Source organism: Anabrus simplex, chromosome 1 (genome assembly GCF_040414725.1).
Source record: "Anabrus simplex isolate iqAnaSimp1 chromosome 1, ASM4041472v1, whole genome shotgun sequence".
Classification (NCBI taxonomy): domain Eukaryota; kingdom Metazoa; phylum Arthropoda; class Insecta; order Orthoptera; family Tettigoniidae; genus Anabrus; species Anabrus simplex.
The window spans coordinates 274,438,983-274,454,933 of NC_090265.1; the positions used below are offsets into that span (position 1 = coordinate 274,438,983).

At 39.3% G+C, this 15,951-nt stretch overlaps 1 protein-coding gene across 2 annotated transcripts in view; it reads left to right on the forward strand.

Moving 5' to 3' along the window:
• Positions 1-15,951, forward strand: part of LOC136886855 (rho guanine nucleotide exchange factor 39) — a 393,358-nt gene that overhangs the window by 172,021 nt on the left and 205,386 nt on the right. For both annotated transcript variants that reach the window (XM_067159719.2, XM_067159708.2), the window contains exons 5-6: positions 8,274-8,460; positions 8,542-8,705. In XM_067159719.2, the coding sequence (XP_067015820.2) occupies positions 8,274-8,460; positions 8,542-8,705 (351 nt within the window). The remainder of the gene's footprint in view (positions 1-8,273; positions 8,461-8,541; positions 8,706-15,951) is intronic.

Sequence of the window (15,951 nt, forward strand, 5' to 3'; positions counted from 1 at the left end):
CATGAACTCTTCATTACTAATACTCAGTTCTGCCTGCCTAATCGGTACAAGACCACTTGGATGCATCCTCACTCAAAGTACTGGCACATCCTTGATTAGTCATCGCCAGGCAATGTGATGAAAAAGATGTCCTTGTTACAAGGACCGCAAGAAACGTAGATGACTGCTGGACAGATCATAAGCTCCTTTTTTGCTGGTTGAGAATCTGTCTGTCGCAAACCAAAAAGATCCATCCACAACCTGCCCAGAAAGAAATTCAATACTTCTAAACTTCAAATTGAATCCATTGCTACAGATTACGGAAATGCAATCTCAAACAAACTGGCTAGTCATCCAGTCAGCAGTGATAGTACAAATCAGGAATGGGCCACGCTTCAGGTCATCACTGAATCAGCTGAAGAAACAATTTGTTTTGTGAGGGGAAAAAAAGACAGGACTGGTTAGATGAAAATAATGAAATTAAATGTCTGATCAGTGCCAAACAGGAAGCTCACCTATCCTATCTTCAAGATCCGTCTTCCAATGTGAAGGAATAACATTTCTTGGAACTTAAAGGAAAATGTCAGGCACAAATTAGGGAAATTAAAAATAACTGGTGGCAACAAAAAGCTGAAGAACTGCAAAGACTATCTGATGCCCGTGACCTGCAAAACTTCTATGCTGGCGTAAAGGAGATATATGGTCCAATTCAATCTTCATCAGGGTCATTGAAGACTGCTGACAACTCCATCATTTTAACTGATAATGGAGAAATTTTAGAACGTTGGAAGGAACATTTCTCTTCATTTCTAAATCGTGTCTCCAATGTCGTAATGTCCCTCAGCAGCCCCAACAACCATGGATGGCAGTCCCACCTACATACAGAGACTTTACCAAAGCACTCAATCAACTAAAACCAATAAAGGCTCCTGGTCCTGATAACATCCCTCTGGAACTGATACAAAATGGAGGTATACCCTTGAAAACCAGACTTTTCACTCTCATCCTTTTGATTTGGGAAACTCAAGAAGTACCTAACAACTTGAAGAATGCTACCATCATCACTATCTTCAAGAAAGGCGATCGTAGTGTATGTGGGAACTACCATGGTACATCGCTTTTGTCAACTGCAGGTGAAAGTCTCGCAAGAATTCTATTAAACTGGCTCAGAGTTATCTTAGAGAGGATTTTGCCTGAGTCTCAATGTGGTTTCCAAACCTTCAGAGGCACAGTAGATATGATCGTCTGTGCTAGACAACTCCAGGAAAAATGCAGAGAGCAATAGCAGCCTCTGTATTTAGTTTTCTATTATCTGGAGAAAGCCTTTGATTCAGTAAGGAGATCTGCTATGTGGACAGTATTGAGACATTTTGGATGTCCTGAACGTTATGTGGAATTGGTTCAAGCTCTTCATGATGGCATGTCTGGACAGGTTCTTCATGGTAACTCAGTATCAGATTCATTCCCAATCACTCATGGATTGAAACAAGGCTGTGTGTTTGCTCCTACACTCTTTGCACTGTACGTGGCTGCCATGCTGCATGAATCATCTGCGAACAACTTAGGCATGGAGATTAAATTTTGTTTTAATGGAAGCCTTTTCAATCTGGCAAGACTTCGCTCACAAAGACGTACTCTGGTTACCCGGGTGACAGAACTGCGGTATGCCGATGACACCGCATCTCCTGCTCTAACACCTGCAAAACTACAACAATCTGTCAACTGCTTTAAAACTGTATGCGATTGCTTTGGTCTTGCCATTAATGCTAAAAAAAGCTAAGGTACTTGCACAACCTGCCCCAGGGTTAACACTTCCTGAGTTCAGTATTTCCATCTTAGACACAACACTGGAACTGGTTGATCGCTTTTCATATCTTGGAAGCATCTTGTCTAAATGGTGTACCTGCGAACAAGATGTTGATAAAAGAATTGGGACTGCTCATGCAGCATTCGGACGTTTAATGCACAGAGTCTTCATGAATAACGACCTAAAACTGCATACCAAACTCATGGTGTACAAAGCTGTTATTTCCACACTGCTGTATGGCTGTGAAACTTGGACACTCTATTGCCATGATATCAGAAACTTGAACGCTTCCACCAACAGAAAATGATATTAATCTTGAATATTAAGTGGAAGGATTATGTGACCAACACGGCAGTTCTCGACAAAGCGCAGCTAAATAGCATTGAGGCAACAATCATCGCTCATCAACTGAGATGGTTAGGCCATGTTCACCGCATGGGTGATGCCAGGCTTCCCCGCCAAATTCTTTATGGTAAACTTTGCTCTGGCAGTAGACCTCATGGAGCTCCTCTGAAGCGTTTTAAGGACCAGCTGAAACACATCATGAAGACAACTGGTATAGATATATAGACATGGGAAGAATGTGCTGTGGACTGCTCACTGTGGTGGAACACTACATCCACCACTGTCAACTTGTTTGAAAAAGAATGCCGCAGACATCAAGAGGCCAAGCGACATGCAAGAAAACTCTGTCAATTACAACCCCGCCTTCCTCCATCCATTCAGTGTAATTTGTGTGGGCGTATGTTTTATGCCAGGATTGATCTTTTCAGTCATCGAAAACACATCCATAAACTGAGTTGAACTGGTCAATATGTGTAGGAAGAAGTTACATATACTCGGATCGAGTTACAGCCGATGAGAAGAGCAACTTTAATAGCTATGTTACTGAAATCGAAGAGGAGGAATCCATGTCACAGTGGCTGGGAAGTTGCGTCATGGTCTTATTCCTGCATATGCGTGTGTTAAACTGCTGTCTACATTCAGCTGAGTGTCAGCTTCTATCCAGTAGTGTTGTGAAAGTTTATTAACATCATGGCGAGTAGTTTGAGAAGAAGGGACACAGTTATTTATTTAGTTGGTGAAGTTAAACACCAGATCAGTGGACATAAATTACCACCTAATCAACAAGTTTTTTCAGCCTTGTTTTATAACACACGCGAGGTGAAACTGTCAGAGAAAGTGCTAATTTGGTTATGCATGAATTTGTAATATTTTTGGGGAAGCCTGAGATTTCCAAAAGAGCTTTACCTCACTGTACAAATATATATATCTGCATTCAGAGTGGAGCAATCTGCAAAAAGTGCCCAAATAAAAGGACAAAAACTCAAATAATGGGAGCAAAGATTTGTTGCAAGTCTAAATAATCTCTTTGATGTTGCTCATGCTGATGCTTTGAATATTATAAAAATAGTAGAGGATAAAACTTTTCTTATTACATCAAAGAGAGCCCGGATGGATGGAGAAGTTACCTTGGAGCTATTGACTGGAAGTTTCCAGCGGAAGCAGGAGGGACAAGGATTAGTCATGCAAGAGAGGAAAAGAAGATGAAGATGGTAATTACAATTCAGTTTCTGGAGATTACTAATTCATCTGATGAATCAGCTGAAATGAGTGACTCTGATAGTAATCCCATTTTTACAGAGTCCTCCATAAGCTCAGCTTCAATTCCTGGTGTTGGAGCAACTGTTGATGGAAGGAAGGCATATTTGTAAAAGAAAAAAGAAACCTGGACAAAAGTGTTTAGACATCAAAACTAGTAGCAGTTTTAGACAGCTGTCAGTTAAGTCAGAGATGCTCTGTTCGTCCTTGAAGCTACAGCTGAGGCCATAGTACATAATGTTGATGAAATAGCACTTAATCGTAGTTCAATTCAAAGATGTTGAACAATTCAGGAAGAAACAGTATGAAGAATCCAACTTTTGTGACTGTTCACTGGGATGGTAGGCTAGTACGGGGAAAGAACAATCACGGGCAGTTTGGAATGCCAGAAAAATTTGGGGACTGAATGAGAAAATTATTTATTGCAACACCACAGCATCCAACACAGGTCGTTTCAGTGGAGCTTTTACTTTGCTGGAGCAGTTAGCAAGAAAAGAGATGTTGCCTTGCCGTCATCACATGTACAAGCTAGTGTTACGGAATGTGTTCAGAAATGAGTTACCCCAAGTGGCAGTTCATCCTGCTCTAGCATTTTCCAAAAAATTAGAGAAAAGTGGAACACCATGGAAAAAGCAAATTATGAAGATGGGCATGAACATTTAGAGGTTACTTTCAGTGGTGTCGAATTTGAAGAAGCACTTTCTTTTCTATCCGAAAACTACTAATATACGAACAGTTGAAAAATGATTATCATGAAGTCATTGAATTGTGCATCATATTTTTGGGGACAACTGTGGACTTAAATCTAAAGGTAAGGCTGTCTAGAGCTTTACACCATGCAAGATGGATGGCCAAAGGAATTTATTCATTAAAGATGTTCCTCTCGTTCTGTGTCAGTGAATTGGATAGCCTAAAGAACATTTGTTTGCTTGCAGTGAAAATACAGGGTGCACACAAATGATTGGAGCGGTTTCAAAAAATTTCTGTTTATTATTTGTTGTAACATTACAAAATTATATAGACAGACAGAAAAACTCACAAATTTTTTTTGAGCCTACAAGTGCTCGATATGTGCTCCACGAGTGACTCTACACACATCAACTCTATAGTCAAGTTCGTCCCAACCTGACGTAGCATGTCACTGTCAGTTTGACCAAAGGCATTGATGATGCGGGCCCTCAGTTCTGTTAGATCAGCTGATAATGGTGGCCTAAAAACTGCATCTTTCATATAACTCCATACGAAGAAGTCGCAAGGGGTGAGGTCAGAAGAGCGTGGAGGCCATGACATGAGGGCATGATCTTCACTCCCAATACGGCCGATCCATCTTTCTGGCAGTCTGTACAGAAAGTCACTAACATCAACATGGAAATGAGGTGGAGCACCATCCTGTTGGTAGATGACGTTCATGCTATCGGTCTCTAACTGTGGCGTAAGCCAATTCTCCAGCATATCCAGGTAGATGTGCCCTATAATGGATTTTTCAGCAAAGAAGAAGGGACCATAAAATTTAAATTTCGAGATGGCACAGAAAACATTGAGCTTGGGAGAGTCACTAACCTGCTGCACACAGGTACGTGGATTTTCAGTCCCCCAAATTCGTACATAGTACCTGATAACTTTACCACTCAGAAAAAATGCTGCCTCATCACTGAAGGCAAGGTTGTCACAAAATTCATCATCTTCCATACGCTCCTGGAAACTTGTACAAAACTCAAAACGGTTCACTTTGTCAGCCGGCGACAGTGCTTGGAGCAGATGCAGACGGTAAGGGCCATCTGCAATCTTTTCTTTACGACTTTCGAAACGGTCGAACAAGGCATGCTCATTTCCCTGCTCGCTTGACGATTTTGACTTTACAAGTAACAACTCTTGACTTTTGCAGGCTACATTCAAAACTGCTTCGCACACACTCAACTGTTTCTTCTGGCACATTAGGCTGGCCTGTTGATTTTACCTTGCACAGACATTCATGGTTTTGAACTGTTGATACCATCGATGAATGGAGTTGGCACTGGGTGGATCATTCCAATACTTTGTTCTAAAGTTTCGTCACACGGTTGTCACAGATTGGCTGGAATGAAATTCCAGAACAGCATACGCTTTTCCACTGTTAGTTGCCATCTTTGCAACTGTAGGGGTCGAGGGCTCATCATGTCTGCCGGATGTTGCAACTGTTGCGCTCTCCCTGGCGTTGGGGGGAAGCTCAATGTATAGAGGGCTATTCAAACAAAACAAAACTTTGAGGGATACCTGCCTTACAACATCAAACACCATCACCATATCTCTAATAATATGACTAGAAATAATTGACAAAACCACTCAAATCATTTGTGTGCACCCTGTATATGGGTTTTGAGTTCATCAGCAATTAGAGCACCTTACAATGACTTGTGCTTGTTGAAAGAGTTAAAACAGTATGAAAAATTGAGTGCAATGGTGTCTTCATGCACTTTAAAATAGTTCTGTCAACACTTACGGTATTTAAATCTGAAGCAGGAAACCTTGGAAACCAAAAGGAGGTACACTGTTCTACCTGATGCAGTTACTAAACTTTTGAGTAAGTTTTCTTCATGTACATAATTCTGTACATTTAAATTTAAATTTAGCAGTTTTGCATGAACTATTCAGAATATATCAAAATCTATGTTGACAGATTACATTTTAAATCTCTTAGAGAGGTAGGGGAATTGAAGAGTTCATTTCAGTCAAAAGTTTCAACATATTGAAGAAGTTAAGAAGAGATCTAGATTTCTTAAATATGGATCCTGCTTCTTCGCATGAAAACATTTCCTACCTAAATGCCAAAGAGACTGAAAAATCTTGCAGTGGTAAATGATACGGGAGAGAGAGGTGTGAAGTTAATGTAAGATTTCAATGGGCTCTTAACAGCCGATGAAGAACAATGAAAATTCATTTTGTGATATGTGCATGATAACTGGAAACAGTACCCCTGAGTACAGCTAAAGACACATTGGAAATAAAATTGGTATTGATTTATGGTGTGTTAACACAGTGTGTATTATTATTATTATTATTATTATTATTATTATTATTATTATTATTATTATTATTATTATTATTATTATTATTATTATTATTATTATTATTATTATTTAAATATATTTGCAAAAACATACATATTGATTTGTGGGACATAGGATGTGTATCATCATCATCTTCATCACCACCACCATTATCTTCTGAGTTTCTTCCATCTTGTCATCCGGTGACTTTTCCTCACATAGCATTATTGACTTGAGTTCCTCGAGTCAGAGCATTCAAATTCACACCAGATTCACATCAAGAACACTCGCACTAAACAGGTGATTTTTTCTAGCAACAATTATTATTACCCACTATCTGCCTCATTGTTTACAGTGGTAGCTGTGAGCTTGCACCCGGGAGATAGTGGGTTTGAATCCCACTATCGGCAGACCTGAAGATGGTTTTCCATGGTTTCCCATTTTCACACCAGGCAAATGCTGGGGCTGTACCTTAATTAAGGCCACGGCCACTTCCTTCCCATTCCTAGCTCTTTCTTATGCCATCGTCGCCATAAGACCTATCTGTGTCGGTGTGACGTAAATCCACTACCAAGTTTACAGTGGCTTGCCCATAAACGAGTTGGGAACATAACATGTTACTGTTTTAACCCTTTACAGTCCAATTTTCTGTCACTTGTTCCAATAGTCTGGTCCGAATTAATTTTGCACATTTTTACCATGTCAGATTAAACTCAGAACTTTTATTAGTAACTATGATTATATTATTATTATGATTGTTATATTCTGTAAACATGAGTCTAGTGAGTTATTTACAGCTTTACACAAAAATCATCAGTGCAGGAGTGAAAAATAACATAAAAAACTGAAGTGGAGCGATGCAGCTAGGAGGAACCTGCTGTCTTCTAGTTTTCTGACCTGATGAATAACTTAGTCTAGGAAGCTCACGATCATGAAATGTTACAGTCCGGTAAACACGATTATCGTTTGCATTCCCATTTGTGTGTGCGGAAGTATTTTCAGCATCACTGTTACTCAAATTATCAACACTGACCTGAGAAGCGGCATTGCCATGTGCCGTATCCAAGTAAATGTGCATACGTATTTCTTTTTCATTCATATTTGCCGCTTTTATATCGCAAGTTCAACCGAGACAATTTGTATTCACAGATAAACACGCCTAATACACAGCTGTGCAGCACTACTCAATGTAAACACAGCTGACAGCCACAGGTAACCATGACGATACACAGCTACATATATCTCGTATTATTTCCAGGGAGATAACAGAATGGCTTCCTTTGTGCAAAAGAATTTGCTCTAGAAACTCCAGGGATATCGATCGACCTCAACCAGGTCAAAGAACTTACATAAATAACTTCTCAAGTAGAACGAAACATAATGTCCAGATGACCTCGACGTTGGACCAGTTACAATAAACCATGATGTCAAGGTCACCTTGACGTTGGACCAGAAAAGATTAATCCTGGCACAAATTGTGCAGCCTGCTATTGCATTGTTATTCACTATTTTCCTTAATTTCTGCCAGAGTATAATTGAAAACTACTTAAATCCTAATACATTCCCTAACCTGTCCCAGGATATCAAAATGGAGTAAAATCCAAAAATCTTGCCATTAGTAGCTGTAGTAGTAAATAGTGATAAATTAACAGTTATGAACGCATAAAATCTATAGTCTTAATCAGTTTTCTATCATATTAATAAACCTTGGTTTTGTGTTCCTTTCTATATTGCATCAGAACCTACTTCTCAAGTATATTTTGCATCATTATAATTATGAATAAATAAAATCTTAGTTCAAATATGCTTTGAAACTAAGAAATTGAATGGTTTATTTTTAATCTCTCTCTTTGTTTTAGGAGATGCAAAACAACAGTTCTGAGCTGAGTAGATTTATACAGGATCAAGAGAATCATCCTGAAGTTGGAACAAAATTACCATCATTGTTAATAACACCAATTCAACGTGTGCCTCGATATCGTTTGCTGTTGAAGGAAGTTTTATCTTTGACACCACCTACTCATCCTGATTACATTACTTTACAAGGTACTTTTACTTTACGGTTAATCATCAAAATTTTGTCAATATATCATTCGTAAATAATAAAGTGCCAATGTTTTATTACAGGGTCTTTGTCAGAAGTTGAGAAAACTGCTGAACATATAAATAGTTTAGTGCAAGAGCAGGAAAATATGCAGAAAATGATACAGATTCAAAGAAGTCTCCAGAATGGTCGTCCCAGTATTATTACTCCTGGAAGGAAGCTGTTGAAAGAAGGTTTGCTGATGAAGGTATGCCATTCATTCAGGTTCATTTCATGTGAGTGGTCTAGGTGTGAATGTTTAGGAAATGAGTTTTAAGGCTTTATCTCCTGTTAATTTAAACTGAAGGAGGTGTGAGGTACCTACAAGGAAAGGGCACGTACCTGGGAATCGGTCATCTTACATAAATTTTGCACACATGTTAAATGAGCCATGAATAACACAATGGCCAAAACACTTCCTCTGGAAATTATTTTGTGCAGCCTACAGAAAGTAAGTTCACATGTTTGAATTGGCGCGCTCAGTTACTCATTACTGCCCCGCATGCTGGGTTCACTCGCCGACAGGCCGCTACTCCATACCTTTCCCGCAACTCACACTGTCCATCAGCTGATTTGAGGCCTTGCTGACATACGCTTAAAAGGGAAGGCTGTTCAAAACTGGAGAGGTGGTAAACGGGGCCCGCCTTTGTTTTCATCGGTGAACCAAATGTTCCACTGCGTCAAAAGCAAAAAAATATTTATATTTTTAGGAAAAGCATGTAAAGAACAGTGAGGCGTGCCACGTAAAATTGAGAGCAATAACATGTACTGTCTGAAGAAGAAGAAGAAGAAGAACTAATTTGTCCATCAAAATAATGAAATAATTGACGATGTGACCATCCAGCAGTGGGCTATGCAAGTTGTTCATGAAGAACAATGCACAGGGTTTTGAAGCATGTTAAAATAATTGAAATAAGCACCTATTTCCTCACCCTTCCCTTCCTCAGCACGCTGCAGTCCTGCGTAGCCAAGCGTGGCAATTCAAACATGGACTATAACACTTTCTGAAGTTCGCATAAGTTAATTTCCAAAATAAATGTTTTGGCCGTTGTGTTATTCTTGCCTCATTTAACATGTGTGCAAAATTTACTTAAGATCCGCAACTCCCCGGTACGTGCCCTTCCCTTGTTAGTGAAAGAAAATATGTTATTTCACATAGACTTGCAGCTTCTTGGGTCTGATAAAATACATATGTGTACATGATGTACCAAGGAAATACTAACTACAAAACAAAAATTGCCAACCGGGCACTGATAAACCAAAGGTGTCAGTGGATTATCAGGATCCTTGAAACTAAAATTACTACACAGAGGCGGCATGGCTTATTATTGACTAAATGTTTTCAACTACTATTCACAGTTAAGAAGTCTATTCACATTTCAGGTTTCCATTTGACAAAGTTTTTATTCACAGATATAATTGGGCATTTGGCCCTGTGGCACATCGAATTCCTGTTCACCAACATGGTCTCTCATAGTACAGTGGCTTTCCGGAACAATTCACTTCACAATTAAGCAGTCCTTTTGAACTAAGCATAGCTGTCTGACTGCTTTGCTCTTCGCTGTATGACACGTCAGGGATTCAAACTGCCTCCTAACCGGTTGAGTTCACTTGCCACTGACAGTCAAGACTCACTAGCATTCTCTGGCTCCATTCATTTTAAAAGTCTGTGGGATATACTCGGTTATCTGTTCCAAATCATTCTGGGCACATTTTTCATTGTTAGCCAGATTCTTCTAAGGAGCTGTCTTATCGCAAACCTCGAAAATTTTCCAGAGTGCCATGTGGTAACATTATACACATTTAAGAAAAACAGTAAGATAATAAACAAGCAAAGGAAAGATAAACAAAATACACAAACAAGGACGACTAATATGAATAGACAGACAACAACAACGTGTGGAAGATGCTGGACAGCCCTGCTGGGTACGTAATTACTTGGTGCTAACAGTCTTGAGTAAGACTTCAGGTTCCTTAAAATATCATTTATTAAACATTTAGGTTCATTTAGGTAATGACCTTAACCCTCAAAAATGATTTTAGAAAACACACAGCTTAACCATATCAATAGACATTTACACAGTGCTCATGTAAAAGATTTGAAGATATCATTTATGTTGCGATTGATGCTTTCACGGCCCATACTTATAGACATACTGTATAGGCTTTTGGGCTTATGCCGTTTCAAGAAAATAAGGCGAAATTCTTTACATTTCACAGAGAACAGTGCTCTGCGTCATCAAAAGAAAATCAAGACTGTCCATGAGAAAGGCTTCTTAAACAATGAATTTTTGAAATTTAGACGTTACAATAGAAGTGGAAATGGTACGTTCATTCGTCACCAGATTTTTCCCCGGACGTGGCACGCTAGTGTTCAAAGCGGAAGCTGACCGAACCATCAGAATCAATCTTAAGAGGGTCAGATAACATGTGTACTCAAGATATTGACAGGTGTATGGCATTGACACAAGCATGGAATGAAACATCTGGCGATAAGGAACGTACAAATTTTGAAAACACCGAGATGAAATAACAGTAGTGGAGGGACAGGGAAGGGAACTACCTACCTACATCCTTAATGGCTGGTAACAAGGTATTACTTAATTGATAGCCAGTATCCCTGTTGAAACTGTTAGGATTTCTACGTATTTCCACAGCTTCCCATATAATCTTGGACCTATAGTGTCTAGTATGGGTAAGAGCTCAAGCATCTTGGAACATGACATCATGACCCGACATAAGGTTAAAGTCAAGAGTGTTAGCACGACCAGGGATAAATAAACAAAATTAAAGGAAATACTTACAAATTATCCCAACAAAAGGCCGTCGCTGATTGAGGAAGCACTGGACACAAGAGGCCAAGCGAATCAACTTAAAATAGGCTTAACTAATTGGCTGAAATAATAATTCCTTGATCAATTTAAAGAAAAACTTTAATAAGCCAAAATCATAAGAACATCTGACCTCCTTTAAAAAAAATTAAATTTCCGAGCAATTAATGAAAGATAATCAATACAGAATTATAATATTAAAATCAAGTTTAAAGAATGAGCGCTGAAAAACTTCCAGAACAATAAATCAATGTAGTTCAGTTCAAAATTAAAATGCTAAGTCAACCCAAATCATTTAAGGAAAGTACCACCTTCCAATCTGTAATTCAAATACTGATCCCTAAGTAATGGGAGGCCAACTCAAATAAGAAAACTTGAATCAAATATTTCAATATGCAGGCTGAAAACTTCTCCAATGGATTATCTCGGTTACCACAAATGGTATGAGAAACAGTCATAACCCACAACACACATTATTTCAGAAATGAGCCAGAGATAATGCAATGACATGCAATAAATCCACAAGTAGCACCATAATTAGATACCCCACAAGGAACAGTAACTTCAATAAAATCAGTCACACAAGACTGAAGAAAGGTAAGCAACACGGCCAAACAATCCTTCCCAAAAATCAGATGACAGTCAAGACATAATAATTACCCGACACTCATGTGTCAGACACAAAGGAGCAACGCCCCCTTTCGTTTGCATTCTGTTACACGGTTGGTGTAACAGAGTGACAACCACCATGATCAAATCCCAACTCAAGTACCGAGTAATTCATCAGAAAAGCTTTCATCCTAAAACTTATTCTTTTCCTCTTACTTGCTCCGAAGAGCTTAAATATATTTAAATAATAACATAATTATTACGATTTAAAGGAGGAAATGAAGTTAACCACCATAAGCTTAAGCAAATACTTCGTATATAGTAGTTAGTTGGGAGCTCCGCAACGTAAATATACTTTTACTAACATGGAAACTTATTACATTAAAGTATTACATAGATATGATGAAGTCCTTTTTTTTTTTTTTTAACTCTTAAAAATTTTAAGCTCGGAAGTCCGAAAGATCAGCTGTAGAAAATCTCACATATCGTAGTGTTTAGTAGTGTCCATGTCTCTTAACACTATAATTAGCAGCCTTCGATGGGGTAGGTTAACCATTATAGATATGCTTGAAGCTACTTACAAGGTCAGACGCAAGAAGAAATGAAATCTCTATAAAGATAACAAACCAGTTCTTCAGGCCTTTACGCCCTGATGGAGAAATGGTTATCCGGGATCAAATCCCACAATCATTTTCCTTCTCTTCACGGATAATTTATCCTCAAACCAGGACCAGAAGCGTAGTTTTCAAGGCGTCTTCTTCCAATTCCACACCAGAATTTTAAAAAAAAAAAACTGCAATCGATTTCATTATTGACAAGCCACGATCACCGGCCTAGCAGGGTTAACTACTTCCCGGCTAGATAGCAGCACCGCTTGGTCACCTCGTACGACTGGTTCAAACTCGAACGCCAGATGGCTCACCATTACCAAATCAGAGAAAGTTCAAGGAATCTTGAGATTTGAATTCACCGTGAGGCAGACAGTAAGAGACGCATGAATAAAATGCTGAACTGATCGTACCATAGCGAGGAATAATACTAAATCCATTACAGATAGAGCGTGCTCAGCTATTACCGATTTGTCTGGCTGGTTGAGACGAATATTACGTTCACGTTCCTTGATACGGATACAAATAGACCGGCATGTTTGGCCGATGTATACCTTACCGCAAGTACAGGGAATTTTGTATACCCCGGGATGTAAAAGTGGGGACAATTTGTCCTTGGTTTTACTCAGACTGTGGGCACTTTTAGTGATGGTACCAAATGTGGTTTTTATATTGTGTTTGTGGAGGACCTTGGCAATTCAATCTGTAGTGTTGTGAATGTAAGGAAAGTAGGCAGTTCCCTTCACTTCTTCCTTCTGTGAGCTTTGCTTTGTTGTTTCTCTGGGATGCAGGGCTCTGTGAATGTGCAAATTGCTGTAACCATTACCCTTGAACGTGACTTTGAGCATGTCCACCTCCACCTGGATATTTGATGGCTCACAAATTCATCTCGCCCTCTTGGCAAGTGTCGTGAGAATGCCTCGTTTTTTTTTGCTTGGTGGTGGTGAGAATCTGCATGAAGATAGTGATTTGTGTGGGTAGGCTTACCATAAATGGTATGTCCTAAGGAGCCGTCCGGTCTCTTTCTTACATCCAAGAAAGGAAGGCATCTGTCTGACTCCATCTCCATAGTGAATTTAATTGAAGGATGTTGCTGATTTAGGTGGTTTAGAAGTAGATGAAGTTTCTCAGGACCTTCTGTCCAGACCACAAATGGATCATCAACATAACCTCCACCATATCATAGGTTTGACGGGCGCCGAAGCATTGGCCTCCTCCTCAAAATGCTCCATAAAGAAATTAGCCACTACGGGCGAAAGTGGACTTTCCATAGCTACTCCGTCCGTCTGTTTGTAAAAATTTCCACCCCACAAGAAATAGCTGGAAGTCATGCAGTGGTAAAAATAGCTTAGCAATGTCCTCAGGGAATGTCTCTCATTGAAGATCACTCTCCACTGTATGACTAACCGAGCTTGATAGCTGCAGTCGCTTAAGTGCGGCCAGTGTCCAGTATTCGGGAGATAGTAGGTTCGAACCCCACTGTCGGCAGCCCTGAAAATGGTTTTCCATGGTTTCCCCATTTTCACACCAGGCAAATGCTGGGGCTGTACCTTAATTAAGGCCATGGCCGCTTCCTTCCCACTCCTAGCCCTTCCCTGTCCCATCATCACCATAAGACCTATCTGTGTCGGTGTGACGTAAAGCAACTAGCAAAAAAAAAAAAAAAAAAACTGTATGACTACCAGGTGGAGAGAGAGAGAGAGAGAGAGAAAACATCCATGAAGACCCGATAAGAACAACCTGCAGCCTTGTGAAGGGAGCAGGTATATCTAGGTGGGAATGAAGGACAAACATGGTAGCAAAAGATCTTGGAGGTCGATGCTAATTAGGAACTAATATTTAGAAGCCTCGTGAAGAAAAGACGAAGAATAAGTTCTTCTATGACAAAAGGCTCCTTTGCCAGCACTTATGCCATTACTGTACTAAAATTTGCTTTATGTCGCACCGACACAGATGGACCTTATTGCAACAATGGGATAGGAACCTAGGAATGGGAAAGAAGCGGCCGTGGCCTCAATTAAGGTACAGACCCAGCATTTGCCTGGTGTGAAAATGGGAAACTATGGAAAACCCTCTTCAGGGCTGCCGACAGTGGGATTCAAACCCACTATCTCCCAGATGCAAGCTCACAGCTGCGCGCCCATAACCGCACGGCACTTATACTTATGCCATTCTGGATGGTGCCATTTTTGAAATGCCTAACGTTCATTTGAGAAATCTGGCTTTCATGTTCTTTATACAATTTTAATCATTTAACATGAGATAATCCCAGATCAGTTTAAAATAAATTTACTTTGTAAGGACATTTCTCAGTCCCAGACTACAGTATTTATTTTGCCTAGGGCAAATTCCTAAGGCTGGTTGGATCCTCAACAGCTCTGCCATCAGCTGTCACAGATGGCTTAAACATCACTGAAGAGGCGTACTAGGGAAATGAGGAATTAGGTAGTTTCACATTGCTTTCCTCACTGAGCCAGGATTAACTAGTACATATCAGTCTGCCAAGCCCACTGAAATGCATGCACCAACCGACCCTGTGAGCAACATTTTCACAGCATTCATAGCAGGGACTGGCTGCAGAAGGAATGGCATTATTAGCATTGCTCATACCTCAGTCACTTTCATATTGTCAAAGCCAAGGATAAGACAGAGACAGATCAATGAAAGTAACAGATACAAAATTGCTCTAGCCCGTACCAGAAGACATAGTGCACTATAGACACTAGGTCTTGCCAGCAAAGGCATATGTATGCAAATGTTGCAAAGTTTGGGCTGGGAAACTTGGGAGAAAGAAGACGAGCTGCTCGACTAAGTGGTATGTTACATGTTATAATTCTCATATTTTGGTCCGTATTGAAATGTACAATAAAGTCAAAGAAATATTAATGTTTGTTTATTCCACCTATTCAATACATAAAAAGTGATTTTAATTAAGAATTAAAATCTGTGAATAAAATTATAGGGACATGTTTTGCCCTTTATTTGAGGGCATCTTCAGCCTTAATCTCAATCTGAAAGATAATAAATCAGGATCCTGATTGTTCTTAATTGTGGCTGATTAAAAAAAAAAAAAAATACAAATAAATGTGAGGATGATGTAGGAAATATGCCTCAAAAGGTGAGTGAGAAGGTTGACAGTAGTTAAGATATTCTTAAAAATAGTCTTAATAAAGTCTTACAAACAAATAGTCAATGGTTATGAATTTCATGTTGTTGGTCCGTATTGAACTGAGAATAACATATGAATTATAACACAGTAGAGGTTTCCACCTATTCAATACTAAGATGTATTAACAATATTTAAATTACATGGGACTAGTTTCAACCCCCTTCGGGGTCATCATCAGCCATATTAAAGCATACACAATTTATGGCGAAATCCTAAAACATGTTATTTAATGGTGAG